The 17,573-nt window shown below is 41.5% G+C and overlaps 1 protein-coding gene and 1 long non-coding RNA gene across 4 annotated transcripts in view; one reads left to right on the top strand and one right to left on the bottom strand.

The window, feature by feature from the left end:
- AOAH (acyloxyacyl hydrolase) overlaps nt 1-17,573 on the bottom strand; it is a 166,881-nt gene that overhangs the window by 66,598 nt on the left and 82,710 nt on the right. For all 3 annotated transcript variants that reach the window (XM_015065023.3, XM_015065022.3, XM_053218225.1), the window contains exon 13: nt 2,297-2,388. In XM_015065023.3, coding sequence (XP_014920509.1) covers nt 2,297-2,388 — 92 coding nt within the window. The remainder of the gene's footprint in view (nt 1-2,296; nt 2,389-17,573) is intronic.
- Nucleotides 3,661-17,183, top strand: LOC113604110 (uncharacterized). The gene is made up of 3 exons (XR_003425946.2): nt 3,661-4,332; nt 5,928-6,057; nt 13,501-17,183. It is a non-coding gene; the product is annotated as an uncharacterized LOC113604110 (long non-coding RNA).

Here is a 17,573-nt window from a genome sequence, read left to right as displayed (position 1 = left end):
AACTGTTGGTGAGTGTGAGCTATAAGTGGAAGAGATAAGGAAACCAGTTTTCCCTTCAACTGGGCCCTGCTGAGTGGATTCTTCTTTCACTCTTTGGATGACTCCAAGGAAGATTTAAACTACTTGGCAATTGTTTTATTTTTTATTTTATTTTTTTAAATGTTTATTTCTGAGACAGAGAGAGACAGAGCATGGGTGGGGGAGGGGAAGAGGGAGAGGGAGACACAGAATCCGAAGCAGGCTCCAGGCTCTGAGCTGTCAGCACAGAGCCTGACACGGGGGCTCGAACACACAAACCATGAGATCATGACCTGAGTCGAAGTCGGTCGCTCAACCGACTGAGCCACCCAGGCGCCCCATTGGCAATTGTTTTAAACATCAGACTGGTATTTCCTCAATGGCAACCTTGTGAAGCTTTAGGTCAAAAGGTGGCTGAATTTTATAGGGTTCAACATAAAGTTAAACTTCCATTAAAAATGTAATAAACTATATCCATTTCTCATTCATAATGTATTCCTTTGTTGTTGTCATAAAAGCTTTAATTTAGAGAAATCTCCAGGTGTTTTTGTACTGGATTGGTGGAGGCCAGTTAAATTTTGTTTTCTCACTTTCAGTGTTGACAGTGGGGAGATAGGTAAGAGTCTTTTTTCCAGAAAGCTGCTTCAGCTTGGCTATCTCTGGATGTGTTCCAGGTGACAAAAACAATAGCAAGTGCAGCTGAAGAAAGAGAGGCTAAGCCTGGTGCTCAGGGGGCCCCAGACCACCGGGAGTATGGGGCCCATAGAAAGGGAGCCCCTGATTGACCTTTGAAACAATGCATGCCATGTCTCCCCATGGAGAGGGCTTCTCTGATTCTTAGTCATTTCTCCATCCCATCGCTATTCTCTCAAAGTGACAAAGACTACAGAGAGCAACATTCCTGCAGGTAGAATGAAAAAAAAATCATAAAGTTTGGGCATTGGGGACCAGGAGGACCCCTGCTCACCAAATTACTCTCTGGTATAGTGTTCCATGATGACAGATCCCACCATTTCACATTAATGTGGGTCCCTGGTCAAGTTTCTTAACCTGTCTATGTAACCCTTAGATTCCTCAACTGTGAAATGCAGAAATTAATGCCAGCTCCCTCACAAAGAGATGAAATGAGAAAAATCTCTACATAACACTCAGGGTAGTGATTTGCATACAGTGAATGTCTCATGAAGGTTACTTCTTGCTCTCCCTATCACTGATACTGTTAACATTATTACACTAACCTCATTTTTCATGTGATTAAACTTGAAAACCTACACCTAAACTTGAAAATGCATCCCCTTTGCTTTCCCTATATTCACAGATGATTCCTACATTATTATCAATGCCCTTTCCTGAAGATTGGTTATCATTTCCTGTTTTTTCTCTACCTCTTTCATTACACCAATCTTGTAAATCCTTTAGGGTTTGGGCCCCTGGCCTGACACCCCAAAAGGAAGAGGCTATTGACTAATTCTATGAATTATTTCTTCAATGAATCTGTAGCTCTGTGTTGAGAGTTGTCTGTGGCACATCTTTCTTGTATTATCATTATTTGTACATTTGTCTAATCTGCCCTATTTGATTTTAATTGGTTGCAGAGACAGGTCAAACCCCATTTACCTTTGAAACATCTGTAGCATATATTCCTGATTAGGTAGTAAGTATTTAGTAAGTATTTTTAGATGAATGAGTGAAGACAATAAGGTAATAATCAAATAATTTATTTATGATATATAATGTCCTCCATTAAATAAAAAAATGGGGTGCTAACCTATGAATGGCTGCCCCCAGGCTCTGAGTAAACACCCAATCACACATAGCAAATTGGGTTTGTGTGTCACTCAGATTTGCCATACATTGTTTCTACCTTCAAATCCAGAGCATTGAAGCCAGGGTGATTCCAGGACCTTGAGACTTGCCTATTAATTTTAGCCATTACCTTTATGGATATTAATTTCTGAGAGTAAATAATCAAGTAAACTTTCTTGTCCCTTGAATGAGAAATAGTCAGTGATGCGTTTATGTCTTATCCACTAGAGGTCAACTCTACAGCCCCTGTAATGAGAATATTCCCTCCTTGCGAACACTGATAAAATTCAATTTGCATTACATTCCCCTGCATAGTGGACTCTATGTCAGTGGTAGGTTTCTTGTATGTTACTCATGTTCTAGAAGCAATTCCTAATAATTCTCATTTCAACATCTTGGGAGCAAGCCCCATCTCTTGTTCTTTCCTTACATAGATATGTTGAAATGTTTAAAGGTACTCAAACATACATACCCACTAATGGAGTCCAGAAACCCAGTAGCACCAGAGATTTGGGGCCAGTTGAGCTCATTGGTAAGAGCTGTTGGTAAATTGATGAAGGATTTCTAAAGAAAACATAAAGTGGTGATTATAAAAATGGCCATTTGTTTTTTACAGGTAGTAACATTATCCATTGCCTAGGCGGTGTTCTCTGTCTTTCTCACTCTCTTTTTCTTAATCTATTTCTTTAAGAGGCTTTGGTATATAAAGCGTATGCCACTCTATCATCAGGGACTTCACAAAGATCAGCATCACTCATGAACTGGCTTCCATTCAGCTTCTGTGAAAGATGCGAAATGCGTGGCAGCTTATACTCATCCCTCATTTGAAAGGGATGCTTCAGTAGATGGGTAAACTTTCCACTCTTTTAAATTTGCTGAGATTTTCTCCATATTTATTTTAGATATTCAGGAAATCAACTGCCCAAACAATAATAATACCCAAGCCCCCAGCAAGAATGCCTTCCCTGAGTTCAAAAAGCCATGTCCTCAGTCAATAAGATAGTGTCTCCTGACCTCCTTGGGAGTCTCAGGCACCTTTGGGAATCTAATTTTGGTTTCTTTCCTCACAAAGATGCACATATATTCAACACGGCCTATGATTTCAAGGGGTTCACATACCCCCTGTATCTCTTACACAGTCTCGGGTTCAAGAACTCCTGACACAGAGTGTTGACAAAACCAGGATTCATTTGAACCATGTTTCTATGGCTTGTGCAAAATCATAGAGAAAAAACATTGCCAGCTATGTCCCCTTATTATTCCTTTTATAAATGCCCTCTGGGATAAACCTCTACTCTGGTCTAATTTCTAGAAAAAGCTTATCTAGACTGATGTTTTCAGAATAGGGTTGCCAAATTTAGCAAATAAAAATAGAGGATGCCCAGTTAAATTTGAGTTTCAATACACAAAATGTATGGGGTGCCGTTGGTTAAGCATCTGACTTCAATTCAATTCTTGATCTCACGGTTCATGGATTCTGGGCCCCATGTAGGGCTCTGTGCTGAAAGCTCAGAGCCTGGAGCCTGCTTCAGACTCTGTGTTGTCCCCTCTCTCTTTCTGCCATTCCCCTGCTCTGTCTCTCTGTCTCAAAAATAAATAGTCTTAAAAACAAAACCGGGGCGCCTGAGTGGCTCAGTCGGTTAAGCGTCCGACTTCAGCTCAGGTCACGATCCTGCGGTTTGTGAGTTTGAGCCCTGCGTGGGGCTCTGTGCTGACAGCGCGGAGCCTGGAGCCTGCTTCAGATTCTGTGTCTCCCTCTCTCTCTGCCCCTCCCCTGTTCACTCTCTGTCTCTTAATAATAAATAAACATTAAAAAAATTAAAACAAGCAAAAAAACCCCACAAAAAACCCCCAAAATGTGGTGTCTATATACAATGGAATATTATTCAGTCTTCAAGAAGAAGGAGATTTCTGACCCATGCTAAAAGATGGGTGAAACTTAAGGACATTATGCTAAGTGAAATAAACCAGTTTCATAAAAAGATAGATACTGTATAATTCCACTTATAGAAGATATTTAGAGCTGTCAAATTCATAGACACAGAAAGTAGAAAGGTGGTCGCCAGGGGCTGGGAGTGGATGTAGAATGAGGAGCTGCCATTTAATGGGTACAGAGTTGTAGTTTTGCAAGATGAAAAAGTGTCGGAGATTGGTTGCACAGCAACGTGATATACTTAACACTACTGAACTGTACAGTTAAAGGTGGGTAAGATTATAAATTTTATGTTGCAAGTATTTTATCACAATTTAAAAAAATGAGTACACAAAAGATTGAATTTCAGGTAAACAAAGAATAATTTTTGGCATAAGTGTGTCCTGTGCAATGTTTGGAACATGTTTACACTTAAAAACTTGTTTGTTATGCATCTGAAGTTCAAATTTAACTGGGTGTCCTGTATTTTACCAGGGAATCTCAGTTTGGATACACACTCTGAAATCCAATGCTTCCTTTTTGCCCTGGCTGACAGGAAGCCTCAATGCCTGGCTGCAGGAAGCAGTTTATCTCAGGTACGTAGTGTCTTCTCCTCCATGTGCCCTTGGGCTTCTCAACATTGAAAACCTATGCCTCCTTTGGATAAACATGAAAACCTTGGGTCTTCCTTTAATGCTTATTTTAAAACGAAAAATAAACTAAGGATAATGTCTAAAGGCAAATCCTATCAAAGCAATTGTGGCACAGAATACAAGTTTTCAAATTGCATATGGCCCTTCCCCTGTTTGCTTCCTTAGTTATGATGTTACTTATGATGATCCTTATCCTGTCTCCTAAAGAGAACCTAAATGTGGAGGCTATGAGGGAAGGAAAAGCCACACTTCTCTCTCATTAACCACTTGAAAATGTATCATTATTATTTTTTCTGATTACAAAGTATACTTATTTGTTATAGAACTCAAATATATAATAATTTACAATATAGAAAGTCTCCCATCACTTCCCCTTAAGAGATAATCATTGTGAGGTAACCACTGTTAACACCTTGTGAGCTACCTATCGACATCTATATCATATCTGTATCTATGCCTATATCTATCTATATCTATATCATCTATATCTATACCTAAAGCTATCTATAGATGAACATTATATATGTGTTCAGAATAGGGTTGCCAATGGTTATGAATCTACCATCATTCTTTAAACTTGGAAAAACTCAAAACTCAAGTAGTTTTCCTAGTGTCAGGGTGTGATGGTTCCTACCATCATATAGAGGATGAGTACTCAAAATAAAATAAAATTTATTTCTCAACTGTGGACTGTAATGGGTTGAATTGTGTCCTCCAAAAAGGCATGTGAAAGGCCTAACCCTCGACATTTCAGAATGTGACCTTATTTGTAATAGGGGGCCATTGCAGATGCAATTAGTTAAGATGAGGTCATACTGAAATAGGATGTGTGCCTAATGCACTATGACTGGTCTCTTCACAAGAAGAAGAAGAAGAGACACAGAGACACAGGGGCAAGACCATATAATGATGGAGGCAGAAACTGGAGTCAAAGAACAAGTCAAGGAGCACCAAGGATCACCAGTGATCACTGGAAGCTAGAAGAGAGGCATGGAACAGATTCTTTCTCAGATCTGTCAGAAGGAAACATCCTGCTGACACCTTGATCTCAGATTTTCAGCCTCCAGAACTGTGTGAACATTAAAGCCATTCAGTGTGTGATACTTTGTTGCAGTGGTCCAAGGAAACTATGGCATGGTCTGAACTGGACAATTTGCTTGCAGTTCTTATCATTCTTATTCAGAGGTCCAAGATACGACCTTCTACTGTGTTCATTTACTTCTCAAAATAAGTCATGTAACAAACAAATAAGTTCACACATAGCAGTTGTCCTGTGGTGCCTTGCCCTGTTTTCCTTGGCTCTGTGAGCTTTCTCCTTCCACATGTCAATCCCAAGGACCCCATCCTTATTCTTATCCCAAGGGTGATTTTCAGCACAGTGGGGGCAGGAAGTGGAAGAGAGGTGACCGGAAAGGATGGCTTCTTGGGATTAACTATGCTGGTTAGCAACAAAATAATGTATTATCATTAATAATTATAATAATTATGTATTAATAAAATAATAATAATGTGTCAATTATGGTTTATCTCTATCTAAGGAGCAGAAACAGGCGATGGAAAAGAGGCTCCTGATGAATCTTGAAGCACCATGCAGTTCCAGTGACTGGTACTTTGTCACCCCTTAGCAGGAGGCACCCGCCACTTTCTGCTCAAAACTCCACCATTATTGTGAGTCAGATACTCTCTGTTTTGGTTTCTGTTCCTCCTGCCACTATATATCAAGTGTCTTCTCTGTTGTTTTTTTTTTAATCTTATTTTTTCCCTAGGTCTTTCTGTTTACAATGTGTGTTTGCTGTAGGATTTGAGAATATTCAATTCTTCCAGAGAAGACAAGAAAAGTAAACAGAATGGATGAAACTCATAAGACTTGTTAGGCAGAGATAGTGAATAAGCAGGTGGCTTGTGATATGTAGACAGAATACGTGAGCTGTGTTAAGTGAGTCAGTAGCCTATAGAGCATATTGAGAGTTAAAGGAACAATACAACACTCCCTGATACCACACTCTCTCTCTCTCTCTCTCTCCTTTTTCTCAGTCCTCTGCATCATGACAACCCCAGATTTGGGGAACTGGGCACGGAACTAGGCTTCTGATTTGGGATGGGCCTGCTCTCTCTTTCATAGGGAGTTAGACAGGAACCCTGCTGGCAGGGAGGTGTGCCTGATGCTCTCTGCAGCCTGGAGCAGTAACGGAGGGGATGGCAGTTCTGAAGCGTGCCAGCCAAGTTGGGAAAGGCTTTACTCTAAAAATGCAGAAGCTCTACTTCTGTGTCTGGCTCTACAAAGACAGTGAAACTCCACGGTTTGGATATGACACATTGGAAATGGGTTCCATAGTCTATCCAGCCCCATTCTCAGTCAGGGGTGGGTGATAAAGTGTTTATCTTCCAAGTGGGGGTGGGGAGAGCAGATGTTGAGAGAGAGTTAGGACAGAGGAGAAAATGGCCAGCAGCCTTGTCTTGGGTAGTGGGGTCTCTCAATTCAGTCTCTCTGGATCAATCCCTTCATCTCAAATATCTGGGAGAATCCTGGACTTCTTGCTGCTCTTGAAAAAAGCCCCAACCAGTCCTGGAATCATCCCCACCAGGATTTAAGCTGGAGCAGATGGCAGCTGATGCTGAATCACAGCGGGGACCAGGGTGGCTTTGTATCTCACAGCCGAAGTCTTGGAAAGCCCAGGAAGGTCAGCTGCATAGGTTTGTCCTGGTCACTCAATTAACCTTGAAATAGCATGCATTTGTGCTTTCCTGGTTAAATGTTTCAGACTTCATTTATGGTGTTCTGGTGAAGTTTTACTATTCTTGGCTGTGCAAAACCAGGGGCTTTACCTTTGTGTCAGTTTTGGTATCTCCGATGGCTGTAGAATATTACTCTCTTTAACAGGAATGTTGGGAGGGTCAAAGGACAGTGAGGGGAGCAGCTTGACAAGTAGAAGCCCCACACTGTGTAAAGAATCATGTTTGGGTGGATTATATAGTGTCCCTTCCAAGTGGATTGTCCCAGGTTTAAGAGGAATGAATTTTATTGCAGATAATAGAAAACATTTGAGCAGACAAATAGAAGCCCCAACATACTTTTTCTTCCTTAGTAAATTTGGTAGATAAAAATGAGAAGTAATGGCCATTAATAGCAAAGGTTTTATAGACCCTAGCAAAAAGAGAATGTTTAAGTCATATCACATTAAACACTAAAAGCCTTATTCACGCAACATTATACCCAAGATATTTCAGGCATTTAAGGCAGGAAAGATGCAAATTAGGATCTCCCTCATCAACTCCTGCTTATTCCTCTTGAGCATTTATGTTCTCAGAAAACTTGTCTTAAATGTACCTTAAATGTACATATGTAGAAAGACTTAAAGTTTACCAAGAAAAATTTCCCAAATTTGTAAAGAGCATCAGAAACTCAATGAGTGATAAGTCAACTGCCTCATTGCTTCAGATTTTCTTCTGATTTTATCAATGATACACAATGTTTTATGTCATAATTGACATGTATATACCATTTTTGTGTAATATTTTAACATTACTCGTGTGTGTGTGTGTATTTCCATGAATTGAGAAAGCCCACTGGTTCTCATTTTTAATGCATATTCAGTAAATATATACCTTTGGATTTGGGAATATTTTAAGCCCTAACTTCAATAAGCAACTTATATTTGGGTTTCTTAAAACCATATGAAGTGACAGAGAATAATGGCATCAACCAGAAGTTCATTTGGGTCTGCCAATATTCCAATGATAAAGGGAATATTCTTGGAGCCTTTATTTCACTGTTTCCATTTGAGCCCTCTCTATCCGACAGTGCCATGGACAAATTGTACAGTGTATTCCCTTCTATAGTACTGTTAACTGGCTTAGATCTAAGTTGTTTATTTTCAAATAATACAAAGTCACTTGGAGGAATCTGTAGCTAACTTCTGTTGGAAAAAGATATGAAAAATATCATCAGTTAAATAAGTTTTTTTAAAATTTATTTATCAGGAACTAAACTCTCAAAGCAGACAGGTTTTGTTGTTTTACTCAAAGAGGAAAATAGCTCTTAGGTTGGTCTTTTGATAATGGAGCAAGAATCTCAAGGCCTAGGAATCAGAGATCGCTGTTTAGCTTTGGGACCACGAGCCTCCCAGCCCTCTTGGTCTGCCACTATTTCATCTATCCTGCAGGTAGCCTAGATGAGGCTGTCCTCCTGCTTTATGCCTTTTTCCCCCTCCTTTGAAAGAATTTTAAATTTACTTATTTAAATTCAAGTTAATTAACATACAGTGTCATCTTGGCTTCAGGAGTAGACCCCAGTAATGCATCTCTCACAGATGACAGCCAGTGCTCATTCAACAAGTGCCCTCCTAAATGCCCATCTCCCACTTAGCCCATCCCCCCCCACCTCCCCTCCAGCAACTCCCAGTTTGTTCTCTGTATTTAAGAGTCTCTTACAGTTTGCTTCCCTCTTGGTTTTTCTTATTTTTCCTTCTCTTCCCCTATGTTCATCTGTTGTATTTCTACACCTTTCAATCTCACAGGCCTGCTCTATGACCTCCTGCCTTCTCAGGCCACTGCCTGGGACTCAGTCTCATCATCCACCCTCCCCCCCTCCTATCTCCCGCCACTACCTTAGTGCATTTCCTTATAGAAATACCAAGTCATGAAACTTCAAGGGCCCTCCTTGTCCTTTGCACAAACTTTCTTGCTCTGGTCCCTTTCCTTTAGGCTTTGATATGTGAATAAATCCTACAAATGAATGTATATTCCTTCATGATGCTTACATGTGCTACATTTCCCAGGTAACTGCGTTTTAGGCCAGAGGAGAGAAAGGACTAATAATGAATTCCCCCTACGTGCCAGGCACTGAGACGGGAAACTTGTACACACTGTGTAACTTTTTTTTTTTTCTAATTTTTTTTTTCAACATTTTTTATTTATTTTTGGGACAGAGAGAGACAGAGCATGAACGGGGGAGGGGCAGAGAGAGAGGGAGACACAGAATCGGAAACAGGCTCCAGGCTCCGAGCCATCAGCCCAGAGCCTGACACACTGTGTAACTTCATCAAACAACTCTAGTCTTCTAGGGGCTAGTCTTCTTCCTTCCTTCCTCGGTCCCTTCCGCAAACACTGTTTGAGCAACTACCATGTCTCAGATGCTGGATACTACCTTTTAGAAAAGGAACAAGCATCCAAGCCTCAGATGAACAGCAATAAATTAAATGAGCACGCCTCAACCTACTTGGAGATACTAGAAAAAGCCCATTTTATGGTGGCACCTCTTGTCACTGGTCCTGGGCCACAGAGGACTCTGTATTTTCTGTGCAGAAACTGGGCCATGTGGGACTCAGGAAAACTGTGGCAAACAGAACTCAGGGAGTTTGGGTGACTTGCCAAGGTCACAGAGCTGGTACGTACTGGGGCTCGGATTTGAACACAGGTTCTGGTGGGATTAGGAAGGGAGAGGCTTGGAGCAGGCCAGAAGAACCTCAGCTTTCAGTAACCCCTTGTATCTGGTCCTTGCTTTCCCCCTAAACTGCCAAATCTCATGGAATCACAAACTTGGCTAAGCTGGATTGGCTAGTTGTTGAAAATGAGGCTTCCTGGGTGTCTACTGAGAGGATGGTCTCTCAGATACTACTTTGGGTAAAAGGTTCAGAAATCTACAGATAATCCAGGAGTGGCTGCCATCTTTTCCTCTCTGTTTCTCTTATGTGGAAGCCAAGCATACCTTATGAAGAGTACAGAATGAATATTTTTGGGATACATACTGAAATGATATGTGAGCCTACACAGACACATACATACACACCCCACTCACATATTCTCAGGGTCTGTTCTGTCCTCACATCTGCTGGGGAAAGGCAGACTCAGAGAACCACTACCAATCTGGAGGTTTATCTTCCAGTGCAGCTGGCAGATGAAGGTCTGGGAGAGCAGGGGAAGTATATTTCCTCTGGTTTCTGCCTCTCAATCTCAGACTTTACTCAGTCAGGCAGCATCATTCACATAAGCTAATACTTTGATATAGACAATTTCAAGAATGTAATTAAACTCTGAGTTTGATTCATAAAGCTTAGAATCCTGTATGCAGTGAAACGAGTCTCCTATTGAGGTCCTGGTGGCCCTATAATTCATTAAACATACAGAGAGAGAGAGAGAGAGAGAGAGAGAGAGAGAAGAGAGGAGAGAGACAGGGAGAGAGAGAGAGAGAAACACATCAAATGCCATCCTGTGCTAGGCACTCTGTTTACCACTGCACCAAGCAGTAGTAAGTTCCTCCTTTGTGGAGCTCACAGTCTAGAAAATAAACATTTCCCAGCTGGGTACCTTGAAGACTTTCTTTAACTCTTCTGTATCTCAGTTTCTTTGTCTATATGATGGTCTAATAACAGCACCTATCTCATCGGGTGGTCTGAAAAGACAATCCATTTAGAATTATAAGTGTTCAATGAAAGTTAGCTCTTAGTGGTAGTGATAAGGAAGTCCAGAGTGATAGAAAGGACAACTGTCTCATATGTGGGGGTTTGAAAAGGAATCTTGTAAGAAATGTTATCCCATGTGAATCCTGTGAGGCTACTGAGAGGGAGCCAGACAAAAAGGGGCAGGGGAAAGAGTTTAAGCACTGGCAATAACATATACAAAATTCCACAGCTGAATCCATCCTATTACATACAAGGAAGACCAACAAACTCTGCCTGTAACAACCCAAGGAGCATATATGCCAGTTCTCTATTGCTCTATCTATTGTTATGACCAGTAACAACTGCTCAGCTCCTGGGATGATACCTATTGAAGGCACATTTAAACTTTAGCAAGAGCTAAATAAGTAGTTTTCAGGTAAAAAACGTATAGCATTTCATCTTTGACCCTATGCCAGTCCAAAGCCTTATGGGGCAGTGAAGAAAGTCAAATAAAGATTTCTAGCAAAATGTGACCAGTAGATATAAAGAGGACAGAATGGCAGGCAACAATCTTTCATCATTTTGCCAGAATATAGCTCTTTTTATTTATCTATTTTTTCACCTTGTCAGCTCCTCTTAGTCTCTTTCATTCCCCTTTTCTTTTATTTATTATTTAAGGTCTAACCCCATCATTTATTTATTCGATGAATGAGTTGAGGGAAGCATTTATCTAATCACCCCATACCAAATGAAAATGCATTGTGCAGTTGGATTTCTTCCACAAAATTCAAGTCCTTCCATCATTATTTCTAGAGTGATTGAAGAACTGTATCCAAATTCATAAAACTGAGAAAACAAGAGTTTAAAGTGTCCTGCTGCTATGCAGAAAAAAATCACAACCTTTTCTTTCATGGAGCCAGTGGAACACATTTTTTCACAAACAGAAAAAATAACTATTCTAAGGGCCAGGAACAGGCAACAAGGCACGCATATCATAAAATTTCACTCTTCAGATACCTTCATTTGTAAAGGTTTGGTCATTTTTTTGAAGCATTCAAGCTGCTATTTGTCTGGGGTGGGGTAGTTTTCATTTTTTGAGAGGTAACATCAAACATTAGACTCTAGAAGCCCAAAGTCCACAGCCAAGCTACAGGGGAAGCCATCACAGGGGCACCTAATGACCAGGCCAGAACTGGGCTGTCACTCCCCACTATCTAGCTCATCAAAAATGATCTCATTTTCTTCCTCTCCCCTCTTCCACCTTATACCAAGAAGCTATCACAAAACCTCGCTGATTCTATCCTTCCAACTTGCACATGTGATGGTCCTGGGTTACTGCCACAGCCTCTGGCCAGGGTCCCTGCCTTCTCACACTCCCCCCACCATCTTCAGCAGTCTATTCTAGAATCTTGTTGGGGAGCTTTGTTAAGATATGGATCCTGTTTGGGTAGATTTGTGGTGGGGTCTTAGAATTTATTTTTAATAAGTGCCCTAAATGGCTGTAGTGACTGGCCCGGTTTGGGAAACACTGCTCTTTGGGCTACAGTAGCTATTCAAAGTCATCCTCCACATGGCACCACCCACTGCCCCAACTTCTTCTCACATCCCACTCAACTACCTGTGGGCCACTCAGACCTTCAGGCCTGTCACAAGCTCTTCTTCCTACTCTGTGGTCTTTACTTATCAATTGCTACTCATTGGTCAAGCATTAGCTAAATCCTGACTTCTTTGGCCCTCCTTCCTTTGTGAGGTGCTCTTCTCACTCTCATCACACCCTGTGCATGCTTAGCTAATTACACCTAACATGTCAGCACTAGGGTGGAGTAGGCCAACTTTTTAGTATAAAGGGGCTTTGGTCTCTGTTGTGACTACTCAGTTCTGCCATTGTAGTGGAAAAGCAGCCACTGACAATATGTAAATGGACGTGCATGTTGTGTTTCATTGAAACTTTATTTACCAAAAAAAGGGAGGGGCCACATTAGGTTCAAGGGTCATAGTTTGCTGACTTCTGCTCTAGGCTCCAATGTATTCAGTTTGTGTCTGGGCTCCATGTTTAACTGCATTATCTTGGGTAAGTTAGTTATCCTAAGTCTTCATTTCTTCATCTATAAAACACACATAATAATGGGGTCATTTCAGTGCTTTTTTTTTTTTTTTTTAGAGAGAGAGAGACAGAGTGCCAGCATGGGAGTGGGGTGGTGGGGGGCAAGAGAGAGAGAGACAGAGAGAGAGAATCTTATGCAGCCTCCATGCTGATGTAGGGCTTGATCCCACAACCCTGGAATCATAACCTGAGCTGAAATCAAAAGTCAAACACTTATCTGACTAAGCTGCCCAGGGGTCCCTCATTTCAGTATTAAATGAGATAATACTAAGTACAATGCCTGGCATTTGGTAAACATATGGTAATATTTGCTTAATGTAATTATTATAATTGTGAGTTTATCTATCTTTCCAACTAGACTTTAAGCTCCTTGAGGTTAGAGCCGGCTTTTCACGTCTATGGCCTGAGTTGTTCACCATTATCTATTTTCTGTGCCTTTAATAATAGAACTCCCACAGTGTTAGCTGGGCACATGGCTGTACTTCCCAGCCTCAGTTACAGCCTAGTGTGAGCATGTGACTGAGTTCTGGACAATGAGGTGTGTGAGAGAGTAACACGTGCCACCTCTGTGTCAAATACTTCCAGAGGATGTGTGTGTCCTCACTTGGTCCTTTTTCCTTCCTACAGGAGGGAGGTGAACAAAGCAGGAGCAGCCACTGTGAACCCAGAGGTGGAAGCTGCATGTTGAGGATGGCCGAACTATCCTGCCAGCCCTGGACTGCTTCCCTCTGGATTATTATATGAAAGGAGACCACATTTTCATCTTAAGTCACTTAATTTGGCGATTCTTTGTTACAGCAGCTGAACCTATACCCTGCTTGATTAATTACTAGTCTTTTAAGAAGGGCTGACCCACCTGCTATTCTTTCTGGCTCTCAAATATGTTACCAACATGCAAACATGAACTTTTTGCTCCTTATTGATCTATTTTTGCTCGGGGTCTTTATCAATCAGTCTTTAAATTATTGGCTCAGTGTTGCTGTCCTCAATTTCTCTCCCTGGAATCTTTGGACCTTCTCTTTCAGAATGCTCCCCTTGGTTTTCTTCTAGGAATTATGGCTTAGCCAATATGACCAATCTGTGAGCCATTGCCTTGAATAGAAAATCCCTAGGAAATCACTCAGAAGCCAGGCATTTGGCTAGGCTGGGTGATCTCTATTCTTTTTACCCCAAGGAATGGCATGGAGGGAATTAGCTGAATGAACTAACTAATGACTGGAGTGTAGCAATCAATTCCAGTCATCCAAAATTATTTCTAAATGCCAGGGTTTTCCTCTTTCCACATCCCAACTGATTCAAGACTCTAAATGTTTTTCCTATGATGAGTCAGTTTCATGAGACCCAGTTTATGGTTGAGGAACTTGAGGGAGAGCAAAGCAAAGTGGTAAATATAATTAACTAGGGGGCAAGAAATTACATCTAGTCTTCGTAGCATGCTGGATCACACAGGTGTTTACAGACTCATGCTGCCTCTCTCTGAGCAAATCTCCATCTAATGTGCTGGGAGAGCAGGCATATGGGCTGAGTAATTATAAATGCCTTTCAGAAGTACGGTGCTTAAAATAATTTCCTCTTATAGTTTTTCATAACACCGGGTGTTTGTCTTTTTAATTCTTGCAGAAGGCAGTGAGGGCTAAGATCACAAATGTTTTCAGAAGAATGAGCCTGCAACAGCATCCTACTTTGCTGGCAGGTAAGAGCCCCAAACGCTCACCTTGAGTGGGAAGAAAAGGGCATTACATTGATCCGGCCTCAAGGCAAGAGCCCGTCTGGCCTGTGCCCGTGAACAGAGAATGGGAATAGAACATTCTGTCTCTTGTGGCCTGATAGCTGCTGGAGAAAAGGATTCACCATGGTGAATACAACTCTCTTTTTCAGGCAGAATAAATGAAGTGTAACTAGAATTGAGGCTTCTCTTCTCACTGCTTAGCATCTTTAATCTACTAGCCAGCAAGATGTCTGAGGAGCAGAAAATATAATTTTGTCCAATTTTACTGAACTACAGTCTTTCCTCATCTTGAAAAAATAATAATAAAGTACTCTAATTCTTAAGTATTTCTGGAGTCGACATGAATCTAGCCGAGGTAGAATTTCCATATTTTATGTGCACCATGAAAATCAGCCTTTATGCTTAATGGAAGCTTAGGGCTCACTGTTAAATCCAGAGAGCAGGAAGCAGGGCAGGTTAGGGAGAGTCAGAGTGAGAGCTTTGATACTTGCCTGTGCGGTCTGTAGGCTAATAAAGGTCAACCAAACTTGATCTACACACTCATGTCTAAGAGTCCAATGAAGCACATGTGGGCTTGAAAGACTGGAGCCGCTTTGCTCTTGGGTGAATATGCATTTTCTGCAGCCAGATTAAGGATTCATTTTGTCCTTGACACAGCACGAAATTCAATCTGCGCCTACTTACCCTACAGACAACAGCCTGCCGGGGGTCGTGCTAAGATTTTATAATAGTACAGGCAACAGCCTTCGCTAGCAACATAAACATTTGGGAAATTGTATTTCAGAATCTCTTCTCCCTCCTCTTTCCCCCAGCCCCAACCCGTCATGCAATTCTGGTTCAGTGAAATGCAGCATTTAATATTTTGGAAATAATTTTCGAACAGATGGGGAAGAGGCAGGAGGGCAGCATCTAATGCTGGCCTTGATGATCTCTCTGCCTCCCTTCCGTTCTCAACAAAACATCTCAAGCAGTGAATGTTTTTCCTTTGAAGGAAAAAAAAAGCACGAAAGTGTTTTCAAATCCACTCGTTTTTCTTTGCAATCTTTCTAAGTTGAGATCTTTCCTGTGGCACGGGAAGCTTATTCTGGATCTGACTACTAGGAGACCTCGGAGAGAAGCTAGCATTGTTTAAGGTGGGAGGAGGGGAAAAACCAGCTTTCTGCCCTCAGCCGAATGAGGCTCAGAACCTTTGTTTCTGCGGAACCAGTAGGGTGATTCTTCACACTCTCTTTATTGAACTACAAATATCTTTCCAGATGAACACACTCCTAATCTAATTAGCTGTAAACAGGCCTCTCGGGTGCCACACTGCTTAACTAGAGGATGGCAAGAAGGGCGGAGAAGAAGAGGCTGTGGCAGGAAAGATACCCACCACTGTGGATTCCTTTCCATAGGCACAGTTGGGATGGGGTGATGTATTTGCAGCAGTGTTTTCTGCTTTTAGGGAAGCAAAGGCAAAGAAATGTTGAAGTCTCATAAAGGGCAGAATTATGAAACAATGAGTAATTGGGTTTCTACAGCACTTCCCTCTCTTTCCAGATGATATGATGTATTCCTTGGCACAGGAGAGAAAGCCAGGGCACCAAAAACGTGGGGTCCTGAAGGGTTTTGGTTGATGGTACCTATTCCCACTGTCGAACCCTGAGTGAGGACACACAGCTGGGCGTATGCCACAGTTCCTTACCCGAGGAACCTTGAGATTCAAGCATCAGTCACACGCCTTCCTCTAGCTTCTGGTAAAATCCCATCTTCCCTTTTGTTCCCTAGCCTTGGTGTCAGCAATGATTAATCTCTTCAGAAACTGTCTTTGAGTTCTAATACCTGTGTAATCAGTTGTGTGTATGAAATGCAACTCCAGTGTAGCCAGTCTCCTGTATTAAATCCCTTCGGTTGGAATGCTTTTATTTTCCTGATTGGTCCCTGCTAAATGTTGACTCTGACCCTGACTAGAAACCCAAGGCTCCATCTGCTGAATTAGCCAAAAGTTTGGGGGCTCTCTTCCTTTGTGGTGACATTACTAAAAGACTGTCAAATAGTTAGACCCGTGGGCAGAGGGTGCATTCTCAGTGGAAACTCTCATGCGGAATCTCACACATTCTAATATGCTCTGGAAATCTTGGGTTGAGAGGCTAGACCACACTATGCTGAAGGATTCCCATTTTACCCTAAAACATTTTATCTTAGAGTACCTCTTTCCTGGCATTTATAGATCTAAAGAATTTGGAAAACCACTGCAGTACTCCACAACCACATCTTTCTTTTGTAAATCCTCAAAATTTGGACATTAGAAGCAGGAGGAAAACTGTGACAATGGTTCTCAAAATACGGTCTGGGGGGATCACTGGGGACCTTTGAGACCCTCACCAGGAGTTCATGAGCACACTATTTTCATCATAATACTGAGACTTGATTTGCCTTTTTCACTTTCACTTTTATTTCACTCATGAGGGTACAGGGTAGTTTTCAAGAGGCTACATCCATATATATTAAAACAGATTGAAGAGGGAAGCAGATATAGGGATCCAGCTGTCTATAGGCAGATATCAAAGAGATTCACAAAAATGGGAAAGAAAACTACTCTTCTAACTTATTTTGTTGTTTGTTTTGGAAAATAAAGTTATGTCATAAAAATATGCCATTTATATTGATGTATTTCTTATTGTTATTGTCAAATGAATTAATGAATAATTCATGGCTGAGCCTTCTGACCGCAGAGGGTGGTGGGCAGAGGGAGAAGAGGTACAATCAGATATGATTCTTCTGGCTGGGCAGATGTCCAAAGCTGGCTCCCTAACAAGGGCTCTGAGAGGCCCTGCTGGGAACATGGGACTAACCTCCCAGGCAGCTAGTGCATTCTCCTAACCCCATCTAGTCTTTTAGGTTTCATGCTCCAGGCCCTGATCATCTGGAGGTTACCCTCCACAGTGAAGTCATCCGCAGGCGATCTTCTCCAGGATTTTTAATGATCCAG

The sequence above is a fragment of the Acinonyx jubatus genome, chromosome A2 (genome assembly GCF_027475565.1).
Source record: "Acinonyx jubatus isolate Ajub_Pintada_27869175 chromosome A2, VMU_Ajub_asm_v1.0, whole genome shotgun sequence".
In the NCBI taxonomy this organism is placed as follows: Eukaryota; Metazoa; Chordata; class Mammalia; order Carnivora; family Felidae; genus Acinonyx; species Acinonyx jubatus.
Note: the sequence above shows the minus strand (reverse complement) of the source record. Positions and strands in the feature narration are given on the sequence as shown.